The sequence below is a fragment of the Culex quinquefasciatus genome, chromosome 2, assembly GCF_015732765.1.
Source record: "Culex quinquefasciatus strain JHB chromosome 2, VPISU_Cqui_1.0_pri_paternal, whole genome shotgun sequence".
Classification (NCBI taxonomy): Eukaryota; Metazoa; Arthropoda; class Insecta; order Diptera; family Culicidae; genus Culex; species Culex quinquefasciatus.
Genome location: NC_051862.1, coordinates 68,504,637 through 68,527,716, shown reverse-complemented (window position 1 = coordinate 68,527,716; position 23,080 = coordinate 68,504,637). Strand labels below are relative to the sequence as shown.

Genomic DNA, 23,080 nt, shown 5'->3' with positions numbered 1-23,080 from the left:
ATGTTCAATTGCAACTAAAGCCCAGACTGACTAAGTCGCGCGATGAGCTTTCGCTTTCAAGGCAAGCAGTCGTTATGAATTATTCAATTTGCAGGGAAATATTAAATAATAATTTAAAGAGCGCACATCCCGTGTGATTATATTATTTGCAGTGTTTTGCTGCTTCCTTCGCGGTGGGGTCATAGTTTTTCCCCCCGAAACGAGAGAGGGGAGGAAAAAAAACATTATGAGGGGGTGTCATAACACCAGTAACAACAGCAGTGGAAAATAAAGAAGCCAGCAGGTTATGATTTGAAGAGGAGATGCTGCGCTGTAATTTGCTCCGACGAGCCGCGCCGCGTCACATCCGAAGCCTGGGAAGGGTCGTTAATTTGAGCTTTTTGCAGCAAAAACTTAAAGCTAGTGGGGGGAGGCAGATTAACTGCTGCTTAAGCGGTTATTAGTGTTTTGGGGGTTTTGAGCAGAGAAGCGATGCAGTTGTCTGGCTGATGTTGGGTCGTTGATTTTTCCCAAACGATTGTCAAAAGAAGATCGATTATGGTGTGGAGGAAAGTTTATTGAACTGTTGTTTTTCTCAGCATTGTTAAAAATACTTGAGTAATTAAGTACTGTTATTGAGTGGCGCTGTTGGTTATGTCAGCTGAAAGTGGTTACCTGATATTATCTAAACGACGTTTATTGCACTTTGAGCTTCATTTTTTTTTGAAATATTGATGTATTCAACACTGTATGGATCATTCCACATGCTCTCATTTGGTGGAGCTGTTGCACGAATCTTTATTTTCTCCAAAATCGGACCACCCACTCCCTTTTGACACCACCCCAAAGTTTCGCCTTTTAGGCAAACAAATGTTAAAAACATCAATTTTCAAACTACGATATCTCTGCTGTACAAGGTCGAGCCAATACGCATTTTAAAGAAAATTGGACGTTAAACGTAAACGTGGTGTAGTTTTTTTCAAATTCAAAATTATTTTCTGTGTATGTTGCAAAATTTTAACCTCACCATCGTGCTCCTAAAAAAAAAATACATCGATTTTCCAATTTTGATTTAATATTTTAATATTTTGATTGTTAGAGATTGATAATCTGACCTCATTCCATTCGCTTTTTGTTCATAATCTAAGTCAAAGAAATTGTACAACACTGCTTTATAACACAACTTGACATTTTTTCAAGTTGTTATCAGTAAAAGCTTCAGATTTGTCAAGGCATGATGGATTTGGGCTTCTTGAACACGCCCCAATTGACAGAATTGAACTTTAGTGATTTTTTTTCTGCCAATAAATATAGTTGTTAATATTGAGCATAATTGCTATGGAATTATCTTAGGAAACTATTTGCACCCATTTTATTTGTAGGGGTAGCAAAAATATGGAGTGCGTATGGTTACGTGGATGTTTTTAAAATTATTTGTACCCGAATTTTACAATGTTCTCTTTAGAAATATAACTGTGTTTTGTTAATCATTTTAATTAAATTAAAAACTAATGAAAAATATACATGTTTTTCCCGATTATTAGACAGAAATATTTTGTTCTAAAATCTATCAATCAAACAATTTAAAACATTTAAGGTTAGTAAAAAACGATAATCCCGTCAACATTTCCGTTTCATAAAACATTTTCAAAAATACCTTAATTTTGAAAATGTTTTATGAAACGTTTAAATTTGAATAATTTTAAAACTGTTAGATAGTAAAAATATAAGTATTCCGTGATAGTATACAAGTTATAACGAACAAATTTTGCACTAAGTTTACACTTGTTTAGCAGCAAGAAAACTTACCACTTCCTCAGGATTCGAAGTCATTACATTTATAAAACGAATCTGAGTGACTGACCAAAATGTACTTTTAAAAAGTCATAGCTTTCACAACGATTTTTCAAAGTTTATGTCACTCCGTAGAAATTATATACAGCAAAAAAATATTTGCAACGGCCTGAACAAATTTCAATGCATGTGTGGCATTAAAAATGAAATGAAAGGTAAAAAAATTGTAAATTTGAATAGTAAAATTTTGGAAGGTTGAATATTACCTCTATTATGATGTAACTTTACCTCAATTTATACTGAAAAAGTAAGATTACACAAAAAAAAATTAATATTACACATTTTCAGAGGTAAAAGTACCCCTTGCCGGATGTAATATGACCATGTTTTTTTACTGTGTAGTTCTTTCTGGTTTTGTAGATTTAGAAATTTTGTTAACTATTTGATTGAAAGGTTGTTTGGAAAATGGTCAAATTCTGTTTTCTAATATTTGAAATTAAAAAAAAAAACCCTTTATTAACGAGAAGCATTTTTTAAGTCCTATAGATTGTTATAATGTGATTTCATTTTATAAATGAACAATTTTCCACATTTGGTCATCAAGCTCATTTGAACTTCAAATTTGGCCCGCTATTCAAGAACCTTTGGGCACCCCTGGTTTACTGACATCAACATCAAAACTGTCGAGCTGAGCAATTTAAATGTATTGAGCAATTCTCTACGAATCAGCCAATTTCGATCATTTTAATTTTATGTATTTTTTGATTTGGCTCAAACTTTGTGGTGGCTTTCCCTATGACCAAAGAAGCTATTTTGTGTCATTGGTTCACCCATACAAGTATTCATACAATTTTGGCAGCTTCCCATACAAAAATGGTAAGTAAATATTCTAACAGCTGTAACTTATGAGTGAATTTTCCACCAAATTGATCAGAAAATTTCTCCAAAAGTTACCGATTTTCGAATATTTACGTAGCATTTTTGTATGCCAAAATTGTATGGAGACTTGTATGGGTGAACCAAATAACTTCTTTGGTCATAGGGAAGGCCTCCACCAAGTTTGAGCCAAATCAAAAAATACAAATAAAATCTATTTCTGGTTTTGGTAGAGAGTTGCTCTATTACAAAATTCAAGTCTTTACGTCTGGCACATTTTCGTAGTATAAACAGTCACAAAAAGCAACAACTTCAAAATTGTATAAGGTAAGGCCAGGGTTCCAAATTCTATAGCAATTAATTGAATTTAAGAGCGAGTCCTCGAGCAAAGCATACCCATCTCGCATCGACCTCACCAATCTGCCTGAAATTGGCCAATATATGAGCACTCTAGGTCAATGGGAAGTGGGGCAAATCGGGACACAAAGTTTGAAGGTTCAAAAACCTCAAAAATCTTAAAAAGGCTATAACTTAGGCAAAATTCAATTTAATTTCAAAATTCAAAATGCATCTGAAAGGGCTAAAAAATGCAACAAAATGCAGGGAGAAGCATCCCAATCGATTCACATTTATTGCAAATCAAGTTCGTTTCCAAGGATACTTGATGACACCAGAAAAAAGCAGCTTCTTAAGGTGTTACATACATGGAGAAAATCTCAATATTTCATAATTCTGAATATTTGGTAAATCCTTTACAAAGATGAAATCCAATCACTCCTGAAAATTTCATTGAGATATGTCATGATTTAAGTGAGTAGAAGACGATTTAAGTTTAAACTTTTGCCATGTGCAAAGCGGACTGTCAAACTTTGTGAGCGTTTGATTTGAATTTTGAAATAAAATTGAATTTTGCCTAAGTTATAGCCTTTTTAAGATTTTTGAGGTTTTTAAACCTTCAAACTTTGTGTCAAACTATTTCTGGAAACATCAATGCACACGCACACCACTCATTGGTAGTCAGATGACCTAAAATTACTTGACATCACAACATACCACCCGTCTTCAAGATGTTCTGTCCGGCGTTTACACCTCAAAACTCGCAAGAAGAATATATCCATTACCACCTGACACCAGCATGCAAATAGTCCTGGCAGCCGTAGCTCATTTCGCCGATCCTCTCCCGATCACTAATGACCGGTGTAATGAGGATCAAGAGAGAAAGCATCACACAGTCAGATGAACTCAGCGTTCAACTCGCCAGCACAACAAAGTTTGGAAATCGTTTAGCAGCATGCTCTCAGCGCACGCGAGCATAATTGATGAGTCTGCTGAAACCCCTCGTAAAACGTGTAATTTTGGTTGGAGCTGTAAGCTGCGCGCCCGTGAAACAGGTGATAAGCGCTGTTGACGGTCAAGTACGGGCAAGGTGAAGGATTCAAGGACAGATGAAGATATTGACTCGTGGTCGCGTTGTTTTTTTTTTCTTTCGGCGCGGAAAGTAGATTAACTAACTGTACTATTTGAGTTGGCGCAGCAGAGTGGACATTACCGTCAGGTGACATTATGGGCATCTGCGCCAGGTAATTGATATAGCATGTTAATTTAAATTTTACTCGCAAAAAGCTGGAAAATGGGCTGCATTAGCTCGGGCCCAAATGAAGGTATCAACGTAATTGGTATGGCAGAACTTCGTCAAGTTTCGCTCGACATGTGACGGGACAGCGGCGGCAGCTTGCCGTAGCGAAATTAGGCCCCTCGGTGTATGTTACATGCACAATTTGCAAACTAATCGTCTTAGGTAATTGAATTATACCAGTCAGGGGCACAGGCGCAAGCGGTAAGTGACAAGTGTCGACATCCAATGAGACACATCTACTCGGGCCCATTCGAAAAACGAAAGAAATGCCCCACAAATGAGTGCGCGCGGCTATCTCATCGGTAATGGACATGTTTATGGACAAATGGTAGCCCAATGAATGCCATATAAACGATACGTACCTTCGAGGGGGGCTGGTGGTCCAGCTAATAAAAGTTCCATTAAAATGGAGCCACATGCGTTTCGTCTGCAGCCAGACTCAAGTCCCCACAGATCGATATGAATGTTTTACCCTTTTGTACACACAAAATGACGACTGCTCTGCGGAGCAGAAATGTTTGTTTTTCTCGGGCCTGCATTTCAGCATCACGATTTTTGTCCTATACATCTGGACCAGATCACAAGTGTTTTTCTCTCTTTCTCTTTGACTAGTCCAGTTGGACTTGGCACAACCCTAGAATGTGTCACCTGGTGTGCGCGCGCAAGACCTGACTTGGACGGTTTGGCAGCAAGTGGTTCTGCTGCAGTTGGACAGTTTGGAGGCAAATATTTATGTAGATATGCTCGACCGTTAGTCACACTTTATCGGGAGGGGAACTTTATGTGGACTGCCTGCCAGAGCTGGGAGGGAGATTGCGTCAGAGTGTCTCGAAGAACTGCTGTTACACTGGCTGGGCTGGGAGAACAGCACAACAAAAAAGCCCCCACCCGGCTTTATATGAGCATTTTTGTCCAGCTGAGCCTTGCCTGGCTACCGCTAATAGACAGAGTAATAATCATAATTCTTCATTCGTACAGTGTTCTTTTTTGCTGACTTTCCCAGTGCGATTTTTACTACCATGAGGGCAAGGAATTTTCCTCGGCGTTGTTTGGGAAGAAAAAGCCGACCGCCTGGAGCGCGTCTCTGCGCTTAAGAAGCTGTCTTGTTTCGAAGCGGACGCAGGAAATTTACGAGCTGGAGGTATTGTGTGAACGCGCCCAGTTTAAGAACATGAAATTGAAATGATGAAGAACCTTTCCAAAGATCCGTTAAAAAGTTGGAATACATTGTATTGCAAGAAACTGAAAAGTTTCAGTCAAAAAAGTTAAAAAATTAAATATTAGACATTTGACGTAGGACAAAAAATACTCAAAATCTCCCAAATCAAACATCCACTCACCTGTCTACAGTTAAAATAATCACCCAACCCGGAGTGAAGTGTGCATCGCAGACGTCGGGCGCAACCCGACCAAAAAAAAAACAGATCAAGATTACCTCATCACAAACGAGAAAGCGTGAGAATTTTCCGCCAGTTTCGCTTACGCTGGCGGACAAAAACTTTACACACTCATTTTCGTGGAAAACCTGCAATCGAAGAAGAATCCAAATGCTAGCGAAAAAAAATATGCCTCTTTCTCACTCCCTCTATCGTTGAATTTATTTATTTTCCATGCACTGTCATTATTTCCCGCAGCTCTTGTTATGATGAGTTACCATCGCAACTCACTCAACTGCGAGCCGCTACAACGTCAAACTCGCAAATGATGAATGAAGGTAGCTGGCATGGTGGCACTACTCATCATTTCACCCCCAATTCTGCAGCTCACAGGGGGAGGAAAAACAAGTGAATGGTTATGTGTGTGAAGAAAAGTTAACCAGCAGCAGCAGGGCTGCCACGATAAACAATAGTAATCGCATTGTTGTGTGTGGTTATGGGGTGTCTCCTTCACCTTCACATCATCACGTGCAACTTAATTTTGGGGTGGAACGCACGAAGGGTGCCCCCAATCTGAGTTAACCCTCGATGGCCAAATGTTGTTTAAGTAAAAACGCACAACATGATATTTTTGAATTTGATGTCAGTAAACGCTTCAGTTTTGGCAAGGTATGTATGATTTGAGCTCCTTGAACACGCTTCAATGTATAAAGAGCTGAGAAGCCTGCACGGTTTCATTCTGAGAAAGATAAATTCAATGGAGACGCTTGATTTTAAAAATTATATCGAGGCTTTAAGACTTGAACTTTAAAACTTTATATTTCAGCAGGAGATTCACAAAAAAATAAATCTGTCAATTGTAGCGTGTTCAGGGAGCTCAAATCTAACATACCTTCACGAAATTAACGTGTTTACTGATATCAACTTCACAAATGTCGAGTTGTGGAATTAATAAGTAAAATTTGACTTTTTTATTAAAATGTCGTTGAGGTTAAGTGTTGTCAAAATAACGAATTTTGAACAATTATGATTACATAATCCAAAATGTAAAAAAATCAGAAAAGACAAATCTCAAAAATATTACAATTTATAGTTACATAATGAAGAATAATGTATGTTGTTAATTAAATAATTTTGAGTCTGTCGAATTGATCAATTCCTTTTATTTTGTTTGGCAGTAGAGGGTCAAGAAACAGCCCAATACAACTTGCTGCCATTTGAATCGATGCCAAGCCTTGCGCAATCAGTGCGCTTTTCACTCTTTTCTTCTGCTGGTCGAGGCAAAGCAAACAACACCCTCTAACGGTGTGTTTATCGAGAGATTTTGGTATAAAAATACTCACAGGTTTAAAATATAAACCAAATTTGTTGAGAATGTTGTATAAACTACCTAAATTTATGTTAACAAAACAAGTTTTTTTTTAAATTCGTAACTTTTACCTTGAGTTTTTTATTTTTGTTATATTATTATTTTAGCTTCTCTTTCAGTCTTTTAATAGTAGTTTATGCAACAAGTTGCAAAAAGAGGATTTTTTCAGCACGAGTCGTACATTTATCCAGCGAGGTTCACCGAGATGGATAAATACGAAGAGTGCTAAAAAAAATCAAGTTTTGGAACGAGTTCCATACAACATTTTTTGCAATTCCGAAAAACACCCATTGAGTGAAATTTTAAGTCAAATTTTCATGTATTTTGTCAATAAATCGTTTAATCTAATCTAATCTAATCTAATCTAATCAGACCCTAGCGCAGCCAATCTTTCGAAGGGATCCTGGAGAGTGCCTTAGGTTAGATGACGCCCAGCACTCTTCTTGTCATTTATTAACATTTGTAGTGCGCCATTGCATCGGAATACATTGAAACATCACAAGCGTTAAAGCGGCCAGGCCTACTGCGTAAAGCCGTATCGCAAAGATGACTCGTAATTGGGTTGAGTTTGAGCACTGAGTGTTCGAACAACAACACAATTCTGAATCGACAGGGGAGGAAGAAGCGTGGGGACACACCACCATACGCTTCGAGATTTTGGTTGTATTCGTTGGGAGCACCATGCTAAGAAGGTTTGGTACTCCGGAACCCTCTGGGATGGGACATTGTATTTCCACGAATGCCCTGGACACTATTTGCCGTGGTTATAGCGCCCCAACTCGCTCAATAAATCGTTTAAATCAAAAAAATGTTGAAAAGTGTTACTTTTCGAAACAAGTGCTGAAAAGCTCAACTTTTCAGCACCCATTTCAGTGCTGAAAAGTAGAACTTTTCAGCATTTATTTTGAAAAGTGTTGCTATTCGATTCTGTTATTTTTGGTACGGAAAAGTAGGCTATTTCGTCGTTCAAGAATGACAGAAAAAGAAAGTAGTTTCACGACGGAATAGCAAAAACGTTATTTTGGTAGTTTTAGCTGCGTTGCAGGTGAACAGCCATTTCACAACATGCGGTTTTTTTTTATTATTTCAAATGGATTTTCAAAATTTCGAGGCAAGATTACCGCTAATTTCAAAAAATTGCAGAATATCAACAAACTAATGGATAAAAACCTGGATGTTTACGTCATTCACCTGTGGTTTCAAATTTTATAAAAATATTTAAAATAATTTAAGCTAATTAATTTTATTTCAGCTAACAATATTTTTGGCCCTTTATTTTGTAGGAAAAGGCTGCAAAATTTTAAATAAAACTTGGAATGGATTAAAAAATATTAGTTTCAACATTTTTAGTCCTGAAATAGCATTTTTTTGTATTTTCTCCGAAAAAGACGTTAAGTAGACCCACCGCAGTCAAAGTCACTGTGCCAGGTGAGTGTGCTGGTGGTGGTGGTGGTGGCGTGGGAGTTTTTCACGGCTGATTATCATCGCATCGTGACGATCTAGGGAAGAAGTGAGGTAGTGGTGTTGGCATGAGAGAGAAACGTTACCGAAGGAAAACCTTTTTTTTGGATAGCGATCTAAGGTAATCACCATGGGTCTCAATGGCCACCATTCATTACGACGGATCCCCTTCAACCAGCTGAGCAGACCTTTCTAGGCTAGAGTTTTGTAATCGCAACGACGCAAATTTTCCTCCTCCCAGCTCCCTCATTCGGTTGTTTGTTGTGTTTATTTTCCCAAATATAATGAGACGAAGGAGGAAGCGGATTTTGCTGGCGGTGGATGAAGAGAGACGGTGGAGACATTCAAATGAGATCATCATGTTGGGTGGGGGCACGGGTGAGCAATTAAGTTGGGCGTCGAAAAGGGCGGCAACGGTGGGTGGCTTTTGAGAGCATGAAACTTGGCATGAATTTCAATTGTCACGGATGATATAATGTTGGATAATACCTGAAGGGGGGAAGCGTCCGGGTCCGGGACTAATTAGTGAAGACCGTTTTGTAAAGTCGGGCATAGTTTAGTTGGGTGGTTTTTGTTTTCTAGAAAGTCTAGAGTCTAGTTTTCTGATGAATCATGGTAACATTGATAAGAGAAAGAAGATTCCAGATTTTTGTATGCATAAATGTTGACTAAAATCGTTTAGAAAGGCACACCAAAATAATTACTAAGACATATTTCAGAAAGGAAAAATATTTGGTCAAAAAGTCATTTCATAACTACGTTTTATGGTGTTATTTGGAATTTTCTATGTAAAACCTTTTACATATTATGTTTTTGAGTTTAGTTTGATTCGATCAAATATATTTTTTTCTTTTTTTGGTCAGCAATAACATTGCTAAATTTAGACAGATCAAAAATGGTTCAGTTTCTCTAGCTCAGTATCCAAAGCCTTCATTTTAGCATTCAATTTCAACTCTGTATTTTTGTTTAGTTCTAATAAACAAAATTTTCATATTAAAGAAAAAAAAAACTCCAGTATTTCAACACGTCAAACTTACGTAATATTTTTCTGTTAAAAGTATGTTACAGAAAAATAATCTAATTAGAAGAAACTTTAATTGTTGGAAGCTGTGTGGAGCGATTATGTCGCTATGTTTACACCAGCTCTAACTGCCACAATTGCACCAGCGTATCAAGGCTCTAAAAACTAATGGTATGTCAGATTGTTGGACGAAACATATTTTTATCAATATTTTTTTTTTTACTTTCTAAGATTTTTTATGAGGTTACCTTAAGAGCATGAGCTATCAGTTTCATGTATGTTAAGTTTTATGTTTATTGTTTTTGTAAATAATCTAAAGCAGCTTTGCGCTGTTCCGATTAATGATTATAACTCGAACAGTAAAATTGTTTCAAAATACGTTGTTTGATGAGTTTTTGTAACAATTCTTAGTCTTTGGAGAAAGGTCGACGAAATGCCGGATTTTCCCGTTTTCTGACGACTCTGACCCTGCTTGAAATGTGGATTTTTTTTCAAGTCAATATCAGTTGTAAATGTGTCAAATAACGATCAACTTTGTGGAAAGTATTGAAACTCGAGGAAAAATAAATTATAAATTTATTAATTTTGCACATGAAGATACTTTGTACGAAAAAAAAACTTTATTTAATATTATATTGCATTATATCAAGCATACCAGGATTTTCTATGCAGCTTTACCATAACTGACATACAATTTCAAGGACTTTTGCAAGTGAAAACAGTTTGGGTTTGATAAGATGCACCGTTTTCTAATTATATCTACCTTAAGGTGATTTTTGCATAAAAGGTGACTTTTTTATCTGTAAAGTATTGATCAAGCTCAACAACCTTTGATTTTTTTCCAATTTAAAATTTAGATGTTTTCGACCTTTCTGAAAGTTTGACTCGATTACAAAAAAATAAAAAAATAAATTAATCAGAAAGACTTCCGGTCTACACAACTACAAAATTGCTTCTCAAGATAAAGTTTTTTGATCATTTACTTGGCATTATTGATGGACGGACAACTTCTCAAATATATAAGGAAACGTGTATGCATGAATGGATTATGAAAAATTGCTTATTTGGGCCTGGTTTGAACCAAATAAAAAAAAAACGAATATTTAATTGCTGAAGTCCCAGAGGTTAATTAAATAAATTATTATAAAACAAAATCAAGAAACTTTAATGGAAACAATCAAATTTCAAAACATTTACATAATTTCAATTTATCCAGGTAGATGATTACTTTTCTCACCAAAAAATGCAAAATGAAATCGTTTGTTTAAGACTATAAAGACGTAAATAGTAAATTTCCAAATCTCATTTTGTAGTTTATGCAACAAGCCTAGCAACAAACTGAAAAGAATTGTTTTCAGCACAAGTCGTACATTTTTCAAAAGAGGTTTACAGAAGGTAATGCACGAATATAATAATAAAAATTTAATTACGATGTTATATCATTTTCATGTATATCTTGTTAATCTTTTCTGCCATCGTCTGGATTCAGACATGTAAATTTTAAGTTCCAACTGAATCGATCTCCTCCCGTAAAAAAAAACTCAAAAGAAGGTTCTCAATTACGTCTTTTATTCGTTTCCATAAACATTAGAACCTCGTTGCAACCAGACTGACCCAATAACAATGAATGCCGAAGACATAAAATCCTGCATCCGTCTTGTTTTGCAACAATTCCTCCATGTTTTGCGAGCATTTTTTTAATCGTTCAAACACACACACAAACCCACATGCGCTCGGCCATTAATGCATTCAGTTAATTTTCATCATCATTACCATCATCGTATTATATCTGCACCCAGTAGCAGCAGCAGCATCGGCCGTGTACACGAGCACACCACTAATTATTATCAATATGGACAATGTAATTTCCGTTTCAATAAAGCTTCGAGCAAAGAAGGAAGAGCCGAGAGGAAACGAATCATCGCGTCCCGCGCGTGCCACCGCGCACGTCTCTTATCAACTTTTTTTTATGCTTCTCTTTTTGTCTGAGCAGCACGAAGAAAGCCGAAGCTGTACGCTGAGATTGCATAATTCTACGAATGGCGAAGCGAAGCGGAATCTGAATCAAAACAAAGGCGAAAGCCGCGATCGCGGCGAAAGCTCGCTTGAATGTGGCGAGCTTTCGAAGCTTTCGCTTCTAACGATTCAAACGAGTTTCGGAGCTTTTATGCTGTGATTTTATGCTGAAAAGTAAACTTTGTAGAGTTCTTTTTATGTTTGAACATTTGGTGAGCACTCATTTATGGGTGGGAAAATCTTCTCACGAAAGCTCCCTCTCTCTCGAAAAGCTTTCGCTCTCCTTCTCAGCGGTTGTAGACTTACCGTCGCGGTTTGGGCCGCACAATCTCGTGGCTGGCGTCGGTGATGCACAGCGGGCTGAGCGCTCCGGCCAGATGCTCGACGCCGATCCTGCCCGGGTCCCAGCTGTGCCGACCGGCGGACGTTCCGCCCGTTGAACTGCTGTTTGTGCTGCTTATCGTCGCCGAACCTCCCCCACTCCCACTACTTCCGGTACTGATTGTGGTTCCGGTTCCGCTGCTGCTTCCACCACCACCTCCTCCACCTCCCAGCGACCAGTGGTTGCTTCCGCCGGACGAGGACCCCACCGGATGGTGGCCGGAACTGCTCCCACTGCTCGAAGTGGTGCCCGTGGAGGAGGTCACATTGCTGGCGTGACTCATGACGGAGCCATTTTTGGGTAACGGTTTTTCCACCAGCATCATCACCGCTGTCGTCGTCCCTGCTGTTGGGTCTTGGCCAGAATTGGCATTGGCATGGTGCTTGGGGAAGGTGCTTTTTGGAGGAGTGCTTTGGTTGACGGTGGGTCCACAATCTTGATTGGGGCCGGGAGCTTTCACCTATATAATGTTGTCGTCTTTGGCTGGGTTGGTGGCTGCAAGGAGGGAGAGAAAGAGGAAATGCATGTCATGTAGTGAGTGCATACTGAATGATTGGATTGGGCATAATGGTCAGAGGGTGGGAAAGGGCAGGCGAAATCAATTTATTCTGCTGAGGTAGCAAACATAAATTACAATGCTCATATGGAATGAACTGTGCATGGGGGTGATTTTGAGAGTTATTTTTAATTTTGTTAAAAATACTTTCATTAAAAATTTTGTTTTCGAAATAAAATGTTCAAACTAATCACTGCTGCTCCTTACGTTCAACAATACCCATTAACGGTTCTTCCCCTCAACCCGTAACAACACACCGTAAAACAACCCGAACCGTTCACCCAAATATTATTGATTGCCTTCACGCACTACACAAAACAGAGCCCATTCGTCACGGCCAACAAATAAGGCAGCCAGCCACCAGTCGGTAGCAGCCTCGTGCCTTCCTTAAAAAGTCCGATTGCCAAAATAAAACCTTGTCCCGTATCACGCCAGGCCACAGACGCAGAAAGAAATTCCCTTTTTGGCACTGACATTGTCTGTTTTGATGTGTGGCTGTTGTTGTTGGTACCACCTTTCTCGTCAATCATAAATGTGTCATCGTGTCTCTCGCGACGGCGTGATCGGTCATCACAAGTCGACAGGTTCGGCTGGCTGGCCATGTCCGTCGTAGATGATTGCAAACTTGCCCTTCGACACTTCCACTTTTTCTCTCCACCCTGAAGAAAGATGGGTGGTGTACGGAAATGTTGCACCGTGATGTGGGGTGAGTTTGTTAGGTTGAGCCAAAGGTATTTTTTTTTAAATTCAGCTGAAATTGCTGAAATTCTAAATTCAATCAACAGACTTAACGATTGAAAAAGATTCATTTTCATTCAACATTAGCAGTATCTAGAAACAATCAAATTATTTTGCGTTCCTCACTGAGGTAAGGTTATCGACTCAGAATCGAAAACTGTCTGCGCGTATGTATGTGTGTATGTGCGTGCGGATTTTCATGGGAGTCAAAATTATTGCCATGTTTTCTTAGCACTGGCTGGTCCGATTTAAGCTCGGGAGCTTTCATTCGATTCTGTTTGGAGTCCCATAGCTCGCTATTGATTTTCTTAAAGATCTGGCAACCCTGCTTCAAGATATTTCCACTTAAGTAATATTTATGTACTTTATTTTAGGCAGAATCTCACTTAAATGTATATAAACTATTTCCGGGTCTATCATCCAACACATCGTTGGTTAGGTAATCGAAAGACCTTCCGAACAGTGAAGATCTGGCAACCCTGTCTCGTGTTATGACCACTTAAGTGATACAGTCCAGATTCGATTATCCGAAGCCACAATTCTCCGAAGTTTTGATTTTAAAAAAACTTTGAAAAATATTTGCAAAGGCCCTATTTTAAATTTTTCAATATTATCAAAAAGTATTTTATAAAATATGCAAGCACAACCCATTTCAATATAAAGCGATTAATGCTTTTAAAATGCAAGAATCTCAAACACTTACCAATTCTTGGATGTGAGATTTTCATAAAATTTGCCTTATTTGAAGGATTTTTCCCGCAAAGTTATTAGCTTCTGAAAGGGGTGATTTTTACGGGTTATGGGTTGAGCTCCAAAGTACAATCTTCAAAGAATCTTAGTTTTTTTAGGGAACTTTCTCAAGCTTTAAAAAAAATCGGGTGTTGTCAGCCATGGACCACTTATTTTAAAAAAATTCACAATTAGCGCAAAAATCAAACTTCAGGTGAATTTATCAAGAAACGGTGCACTTTATACCAATTTATGTTAATTACTTTTCGATTTCGAATCAAACTTTACATCCACAAATTAATGAAAGTTTTATTTGGTTCAGAAAGATCAGGAGCTCTCTTACAGAACTAATTTTTATATCATTTTTGAACAAAAAAAAATGCACGAAAAAAAATACTTTGAAAAAAAATATTTAAAACAAAAATAAGCTGTGTTGCCAAATTAACGATTTGCACATAAAATATTAAAAAAAATAAAATAAATAATATAAAATTTTACCAATTTTATATGCAGTGATGACAAGTTTTCAAATAATCATTTTAACCTTTAAATGCCCAATTTTATTTTTATTTTAGTTTTTCCCGTGTTTAAATGGTAATTTTGGCAACTTTTGTTTTACGATAAATTTTGCATCTTTTATTTTATTTTTTCTTTTTTTAATTGTTTATAACTTTTATTTGCATTTATCTTATTTAGTTTATGTTTGTTTCTGGAATTATTTGGCTTATTCCACCACCTTGTTGAATTACCTTTTGTCTTTTTTATATTTTTGCAGTCACATCTTCAATTTTTTGCTAGTTTTTCGCATTTTCCGCTATAGAATGATACCATTATAATTTGAATAGCAGAATAATGAGCAGAGACCTATTAAAAAAATACTGCTTACTTATAATTGAATAAAATATAGGAATGTTAGTTAAAAACACAGCCAAATTTGATCCCAGATAAAATATATTTTCAAAAACATTGACAAAGTTACCTTAAACTAGCAAAACTTCCAACCCTAAATGTAGTTAAAAATCAAGATAAACAGTAGACCTCGCGCAAACATTTGTTTTTAAATATTATGTATTTTATTTTGTTTTATAAGTAATTTCAACAAATGAAAATAAATATAAAGTAGGGAAAATAAAGAGCTTCTTGAATGACTTCAATGCTATATCTAAGCAACGAACCCGGAGAGTTAGACTTTGTTAGAAAGCTTTCAAGAAGAGCTTTTATGTTTGGAACCTTACAACAGTTGCGCCCACATAAAACTGCAGCAACAGTTCTCTCCGACTCTCTCAAAGTGATTTTCTCAATCTCATTCGCTCATTTTTCCTCGAACACCATTATTCTCCCAAAGCTTTATTTTTGTTTGTTTTCTTCTCTACCACATTCTGCACACCACCCCCATAATCCTCATCACCCGATTCGTAATCACATCGATTCTCTCTCTTTTAACCTTCTTCATCTTCACCCAATCGTTTCGCGCACATTTTTGAAATACTTTTTCTTTCCTGCATTTTTGTTCGCCTTCCACCCCCCTCGTTCACTTCTCTCCCTCGCCAGTCACCACACATTCCTTCTCTCGGAAGAGGAAGCAGCAGCAAAACACAGAAATGAAAAAAATCCACGTGATCTACTCACTCTAATCAATCACTTTTCCTGAAACGCGCGCGCGAGTTCGCGTAAAATTGCTCGCGCAGTTTTCGATTTCTATAAAGTCTCGCCAAAAAAAGAAAAAAAGATCTCTCGCAATGAAATCGAAATGCTTCCCCGTCCACCTCCCACACTCTTTAGTAGCCTCTTTCTTGGATGTTTAATTTTTTCTCCAGACACATAGAGTTTCAACCCGGCTAGATTGTCAGTGTCTTGCGAACCTTCGTGGTGAACGGACACTAGAGCTGCGGTATTTTTTACTACCTAAGCTCAGAGTTATTTCAAACAAAATTCACAGTCTTTTTAAAGACTACCTGAGTTACTTTCCAAAATTCTAAACAGTCTTTTCAAGACTAACCCCACCTGAAATTTTGCTGTATTTTACAAACGAAGCCATCTTTTAAGAGAACTTTGCTTGCAAAATGCGTCAAAACAAAGGTAAACGCAAATCTTCTGAAGATTTGGTCGTTACGTCGGTGAAGCGTTTGAACGCTAAGCCGGCTAACGGAAACAGAAAAAGAAAACAGCCTCATCCGAGGTCTGATTCTGATTCTGAAAGTGAGGTCAATCCTCCAATTCCATTGACAAACAGTTTCGGTGTTTTATCCGAAACTGTTGACAAGGATCCTTCTCCTCGTACTGAGCCTTCTGCCGTCGAGAAACGAGTAAAGGCTCCGCCAATTGTAGTGACTTCCGTCTCCGATTTGGCTAGCTTTCGAACGCAACTGAAGAATTGCAATGAAACTTGCAATTTGAAGGTTTCGTTCCAGCTTGGTCGAAGAGGAGAATGTCGCTTGTTGACGGAATCTTTACAAGATCACCAAACTTTTGTTGGTTATTTGAAAAACCACAAACACAATTTCTACACGTATGAGACCAAGAATGCTCGTCCATTCAAGGCGGTCCTGAAAGGTCTCTCCAACGACTTGTCGGTGGATGAGATCAAAAACGAACTTAAGGTGTTGCTTGGCTTTGCCCCATCCCAAGTAATACCAATGAAGAAAAAATCAAACGGGAATATTTCTCGCTTTGGTTTGACTTCACAATTTTATCTGATTCATTTCAACAGAAATGAAATCAACAATTTGAAACTTTTGGACAAAGTTCAGTTTTTGTTCCATGTACGGGTAAAGTGGGAGCATTTTAAGAAACATGGCGGTAATGGCCAGAATCTGACCCAGTGCCGGCGTTGCCAGGCATTCGGTCACGGTACTGATCATTGCGCCATGGTTCCAAAATGCATGGTTTGCGGGGATTCTTCTCACGACAAGGACAATTGTCCCGTGAAAGAAGTCACCCAATTTAAATGTGCAAATTGTGGTGGAAATCACAAATCAAATTTCTGGGATTGCCCCATCAGAAAAAGGTTTTGGATTCTCGTGCTAAGCATCAGCCGAAATCCAAACCGAAATTTTCTCAAAGTCAGGTTGTACCTGCATCTTTAAATCAAACGTTCGTGCTGTCTCACTCGAACAATACCCCTACCGTGGAAAAGTTAGGTAACAGCAATGGCATTTCTTATGCCAACGTCGTTTCGGGTTCGGGTTCATCCACGAATTTTAAATCCTCTACCAATTTTCAAATTGGGCAGGTACCTCAAATTTCATTTGAAAATTTTTCTGCTGGCAACGCTTTGGGATCTTCTGATCTCGGCGATGTTACGTTTGAAAAATGACTTTTTGCAAAACTCACTGTTTGGTTTGATTCAAACAATGAGTAATGCTACATCCATGATGGAAGCTATCCAGATTGGATTAAAATTTGCGAATGATGTTGTTCTTACCCTGAAGTTTAATCATGGATCTAAGTAATTCCATCAATATTATGAATTTTAATGCTCGCTCTTTAAAAGCGAAAGAAAATGATTTTTCAACTTTTACGAGTTCATAACGTGCATGTTGCTGTTATAACCGAAACATTTTTAAAAACTGGCACTTATTTGAAAAGTGATCCAGATTATAAAGTTATAACCAATAACAGAATGAATCGAAATGGCGGTGGAGTTGCAATAGTTATCCACCGTAGTATGACTTATAGCACGTTACGTGACTTTAAGTTAAAAGTTATTGAAAGTTTGGGCATTGAACTTGAAACTTCTTTTGGGAAAATTATGATTGCAGCTGCATATTTGCCTTTCAATGCACTGGGAAAATAAAAATTATTTCAAAGGGGATTTGAATAAACTTACTCGGCATAGATCTCGATTTTTGATTATCGGTGATTTTAATGCCAAACACCAATCTTGGAATAATTTAAAAGTAAATTCCAATGGTAAAATTCTATTCAGAGATTGCACTTCTGGTCTTTATTCGGTTTTATATCCGAATGGGCCAACTTGCTTTTCTTCTGTTAGAAATCCATCAACAATTGATTTGATTTTGACAAATCAAAGTCAGTATTGTGGTCCTTTAGTGACTCATGCTGATTTTGATTCTGATCATCTTCCAGTAACTTTTTCAATTTCTCATGAAGCAGTTATCAGACCCAATAGTTCTGTGTTTAATTACCACAAAGCTAATTGGGACAGGTATCAGCATCATATTGAGAATAATTTAAATCATGATTTTGTTTTAGAAACCAAAGCTGATATTGATTCAGCCTTGGAATCTTTAACTAATGCAATTTTGGATGCTAGGAATATTGCTATTCCTAAAGTCCAAGTCAAATTTGATTCTCCCATTATTGATGACGATCTTCAGCTTCTGATTCGTCTGAAAATGTTCGCCGAAGACAGTATCAACGTTCTCGTGATCCTGCACTGAAGCGAATTCAAAAGATTTGCAAAAGGTTATTGACCACAGATTCACTCTCCTGCGAAATGAAAAGTTCGCAAGAGATGTCGAACAAATTAAACCTTATTCCAAACCTTTTTGGAAACTTTCAAAGGTTCTTAAGAAACCTCAAAAACCAATCCCTTCTTTAAAAGATGGTGATAATATTCTATTAACTAATGTGGAGAAAGCTCAAAAACTTGCTCAGCAGTTTGAGAGTGCTCATAATTTCAACTTAAATGTTTTGAGTCCTATTGAAAATCAAATTTCAATAGAATTTCAGAATATTGTTGAACAACAGTTTTCATCAGATGATGTTTTTAATACGGATCTGAATGAAATAAAATCTATTATCAAAAAATTTAAAAATATGAAAGCCCCTGGTGAGGATGGCATTTTTTACATTTTAATTAAAAAATTACCTGAAGCAACTTTAAGTAGCTTGGTCAAAATTTGCAACAAATGTTTTGATTTGGCATATTTTCCCAGTAGTTGGAAAAATGCCAAAGTAGTTCCGATTTTGAAACCGGATAAAAATCCTGCTGAAGCCTCAAGCTATCGGCCCATTAGTTTGCTTTCATCTATTAGTAAATTATTCGAAAGAATAATTCTTAATAGAATGATGACGCACATTAATGAAAATTCAATTTTCGCTGATGAGCAGTTTGGATTTCGCCTTGGGCATTCAACTACTCATCAGTTGTTGAGAGTTTCAAATTTAATTCGAAGCAACAAATCTGAGGGCTATTCTACTGGCGCTGCTCTTCTAGACATAGAAAAAGCATTTGACAGTGTTTGGCATAAAGGTTTGATTGCGAAATTGAAAAGGTTTAATTTTCCGATTTATATCGTGAAAATTATTCAAAATTATTTGACGGATCGTACTCTGCAGGTATGTTATCAGAACAGCAAATCTGATCAACTACCTGTACGTGCTGGCGTCCCTCAAGGAAGCATTTTGGGTCCAATTTTATACAATATTTTTACTTCTGACTTGCCTGATTTGCCCCCAGGATGTCAGAAATCACTTTTTGCTGATGATACAAGCATCTCCGCCAAAGGTAGAAGCCTTCGTGTCATCACAAGAAGATTACAAAAAGCTTGGATATTTTCAATTCTTATTTGAAAGAATGGAAAATTACTCCAAATGCTGCAAAAACTCAACTTATTATTTTCCCTCACAAACCAAGGGCTGATTTTCTTAAACCAAAAGTCATCACATTATAAAGATGAATGAGGTAAATTTAAAGTGGGAGGATCAAGTGAAATATCTTGGACTTGCTTTTGACAAAACCTTACTTACAAGGATCACATTGAAAGTATCCAGGTTAAATGTAACAAATATATTAAATGTTTGTATCCACTTATAAACAGGAATTCTAGACTTTGTCTCAAGAATAAACTGTTAATTTATAAACAAATTTTCAGACCTGCCATGCTTTATGCTGTGCCGATCTGGACAAGCTGTTGCTTAACCAGGAAGAAAAAACTTCAGAGGATTCAGAACAAAATTCTGAAAATGATTCTGAAACTTCCTCCCTGGTTCAGCACCAGTGAACTTCATCAATTAGCCGAAGTTGACACTTTGGATGTTATGTCCAATAAGATAATTGATGCATTTCGACAAAAATCATTGCAGTCTTCAGCTGCATTGATCCGCTCTTTATATAGTTTATAAGTTAGTTTTAAGGTATCCCTTTTCCCTTTTGTACATGTAGGACCTCCTACATTTGAAATCACTGAATAGCGAAAGCTAAATATTTCATGAATAAATGAAAGTTGCTAGTATTTAAAATTGAGGTGAAAAGTCATCGATTGTGATTGGACACTCAATATTATTTTAACTGAATGAATGTACATGGAAAAGAAAAACTGAATAAATATAAATTAAAAAAATAAAAATAAAAAAAAAAAAAAAAAAAAAAAAAAAAAAAAAAAAGCCCGGCTAGATTGTGTGGACGAGCGAGCAGGCAGCACTTAACACGATTTTTAAAAGACCCGTGAAGGAAAAACAAAGCAATTTTACTCTCGTTCTCTCGTGCGCGGGGGCTTGTAATTGCCTTCTTTTGGCTTGTTTTTGGACCTCTGCGGGTTAAAGGCTCTCCCTCGAGTTCATAGCGAACCAGCATGTAAAATTACACACACTCTAGAATAGCCTCGGGGGAGGAGGAGGAGGAGGATGTAATCGCGTGGGGTGAGCAAGGGACTACATTGCGCAAGTCACGTACCTGCGTGGAGCTTCAGGAGTGGGGAATACGCCCAAGAATTGGAACCCAACCAACCTGATCGACCAAACGCAAGACTGAAAGCGCGAGGGTTGATGGATAATGATGAGTTTGAATCGTTCTGGAAGAGAGTTGGCCCCTCGGGGCGATGTGTGTGTGCGTGTTTGTGTTTTGCTTGTAGTGTGGTTCGATCGTATGCAAAATATGTTGGGTTGGGTTGGTTGTATGTTGCGCGGAAAAAGTTGTTTATGTTGCTCAAGTGGCGCACAAGAACAACCGTCAAGCGGGCAGCGTTTCATGCTGAAAGGTGAAGGACATTTAGGGACCACGATAAGATATTTTTGGTTTATGCTTGGTGCATAGTATTTTTATGGTTTTCTTTTTTTTAATTCAGAATGTTTCGTAAAAATCGAAACTAATTAATTTTAACACTCATTTACGACAAAGATGATGTAAATTTATTGTTAAATGTTTTCCAGTATGTCAAAAAAGCTGAGTATGCACGGAATAAAGCAAATATTCGGACATTTGAAATTTAACTATTTTTTAACATATCGATGCTCCGTGCTCTCTTGTTCTAAGCTTGCTGGTTTTCCTATTTAGTTAGCATAAGAGAGAACAGAGGAATCGATATAAATAAGTTTATTGTTCAATGCTTTCAAACGTTTGTCTTCACTGTTAGATTTTGAAACCGTGAAAAATGTAGATGCAACTTAGAATAAAACAATTTTTTATTTCTGAACGGGGAAAATTATTAAAATTTGACACATCATCCAGTGACAAAAACGACACGTTTAGGATGATAGGTCGAACATTGTAAATATTCATTATTTTTTTCATTGCTTCAATCAAAATTTATTTCTCACTCCGTTGCTACGTCACGGAGTAATCGATGTGACAAATAAGTAAGACTTCAAAATAGTTTTTCATAGTATCTACTTGTAGGAAATCCAATTTTTAATTCAAATCTGTAATGGTTTGATTTTAGACGAGACATATTTCGAAAAATGCAAAAAATCGTCGTTGCAACGCCGGAATGTGTCGTTTGATCTGTTAGCAAAACAATGCTCGTTCCTGACGTGAGCAGGATAGACTCTTTGTTTATTTAGTGCAAAGTTCAAATTATTGGGAAGTGCGCAATATTCACAAATTACTATTTATTTTTATACAATTTTGGCATTATACTTAAATATTCGAAAATGTGTATTTTTGAAGGAATTTTCAGATCGGTTTGGTGTCTTTGGCAAAGTTGTAGGTATTGCTGAGGACTATTCAGAATAAATTGGTACACGTATTTTTTCGTCGATTTATGAATTAACTTTTTTCACAAAAAATCAATTTCCCAAAATCATCGCTAAATTCACTGTCTCCTAGCGAAGCGAAGCAAAATAAATAATTTCCAAAAACCATATTTTTTACTATTTGATTTTTTTTATATGATTTAGGGGAAAAAAAAACTGCAAACTTTTGAGTCATAAAAAAAGTATGGACAAAAATGTTTCCGCCGAGTTATGTTTGCTTAAAAACATTGGTTTTTGGAAAAATAGAAATTTTACTCTATAAAATCAGCTGACTATCACTATTTAATCAAAATCAAATTAGCAACTGAAAAGTACTTTATAGATTTGTTGATAACGTGCACCGTTTTCAAGATTTAATACTTTATGTTAATTTTAATTTAAAAATCCAGTTTTTCAATTTCATTAAAAAGTGCCTGTGAATGTCTATGATTCCTGGTCATTTTTTTTTTCAAAAAGATGATAAAATTTCCAATAAAACTGCCAAAACATAAAAATATAAGATTCGACCTCTGATTGCTGAAATACTGCAAAAATTTAAGTTTTTTTTAAGTATCATCCAAACATCCTTTTATTTTATTTAATTGATTTTTTCGAAAAAATAAAAAATAAAACTTTGGAATTCCGGTTTTGTTGGAGAATTGCTTTATATTGAACTCATAAATTTTCTAAATCATTTAAAACTATCGATTTGAAATATCGTTGTATTCCTAAAAAATTACAGAAAAAATCTCTAAGAAAAACATTCAAAAAGCGATCGAAACGAAAAAAGATTTTATATTTCGTCCCGGGAATTCCCGAAATTGGAAAAAACATCCAATTTCGGTCTGGAATTTTAGATTTTGTTGTGGAAATAGACGAACAACGATAAACAAATTAGAAAAAAATATCAAGCATATATCAGCATTAACTTGACTTATAAAGAAAAATTGTTAAAATTTACCGATCCGTAAATTGCCTAGCACTATAAAAATGTTCTGTTTAATTTTATATATTTTTGAAAAGCTTTATTTTTTTATTTTTTATTTAAAAAAAATATCGTTTTAAATTATTTTTCTTTGGAAAATCAAGACGAATGTATAAAATTAAGACAGCTGTTTTAGTATTTTGTTTGGCATAATGTTTTATTTTTAGTTTTTCAATTGATTTCGGTTAAAACAGGAACAGAACAAAACAATTAGTACACCGATCTCCAAATTAATTACTCTAAAA

General features: G+C 36.5%; 1 protein-coding gene across 1 annotated transcript in view; it reads right to left on the bottom strand.

Annotated features, from left to right (window-relative positions):
• Positions 1-23,080, bottom strand: part of LOC6032411 (ankyrin repeat and BTB/POZ domain-containing protein 2) — a 168,861-nt gene that overhangs the window by 53,198 nt on the left and 92,583 nt on the right. Inside the window, exon 4 of the mRNA XM_038254500.1 lies at positions 11,835-12,405. Coding sequence (XP_038110428.1) covers positions 11,835-12,235 — 401 coding nt within the window. The 5' untranslated portion in view covers positions 12,236-12,405. The remainder of the gene's footprint in view (positions 1-11,834; positions 12,406-23,080) is intronic.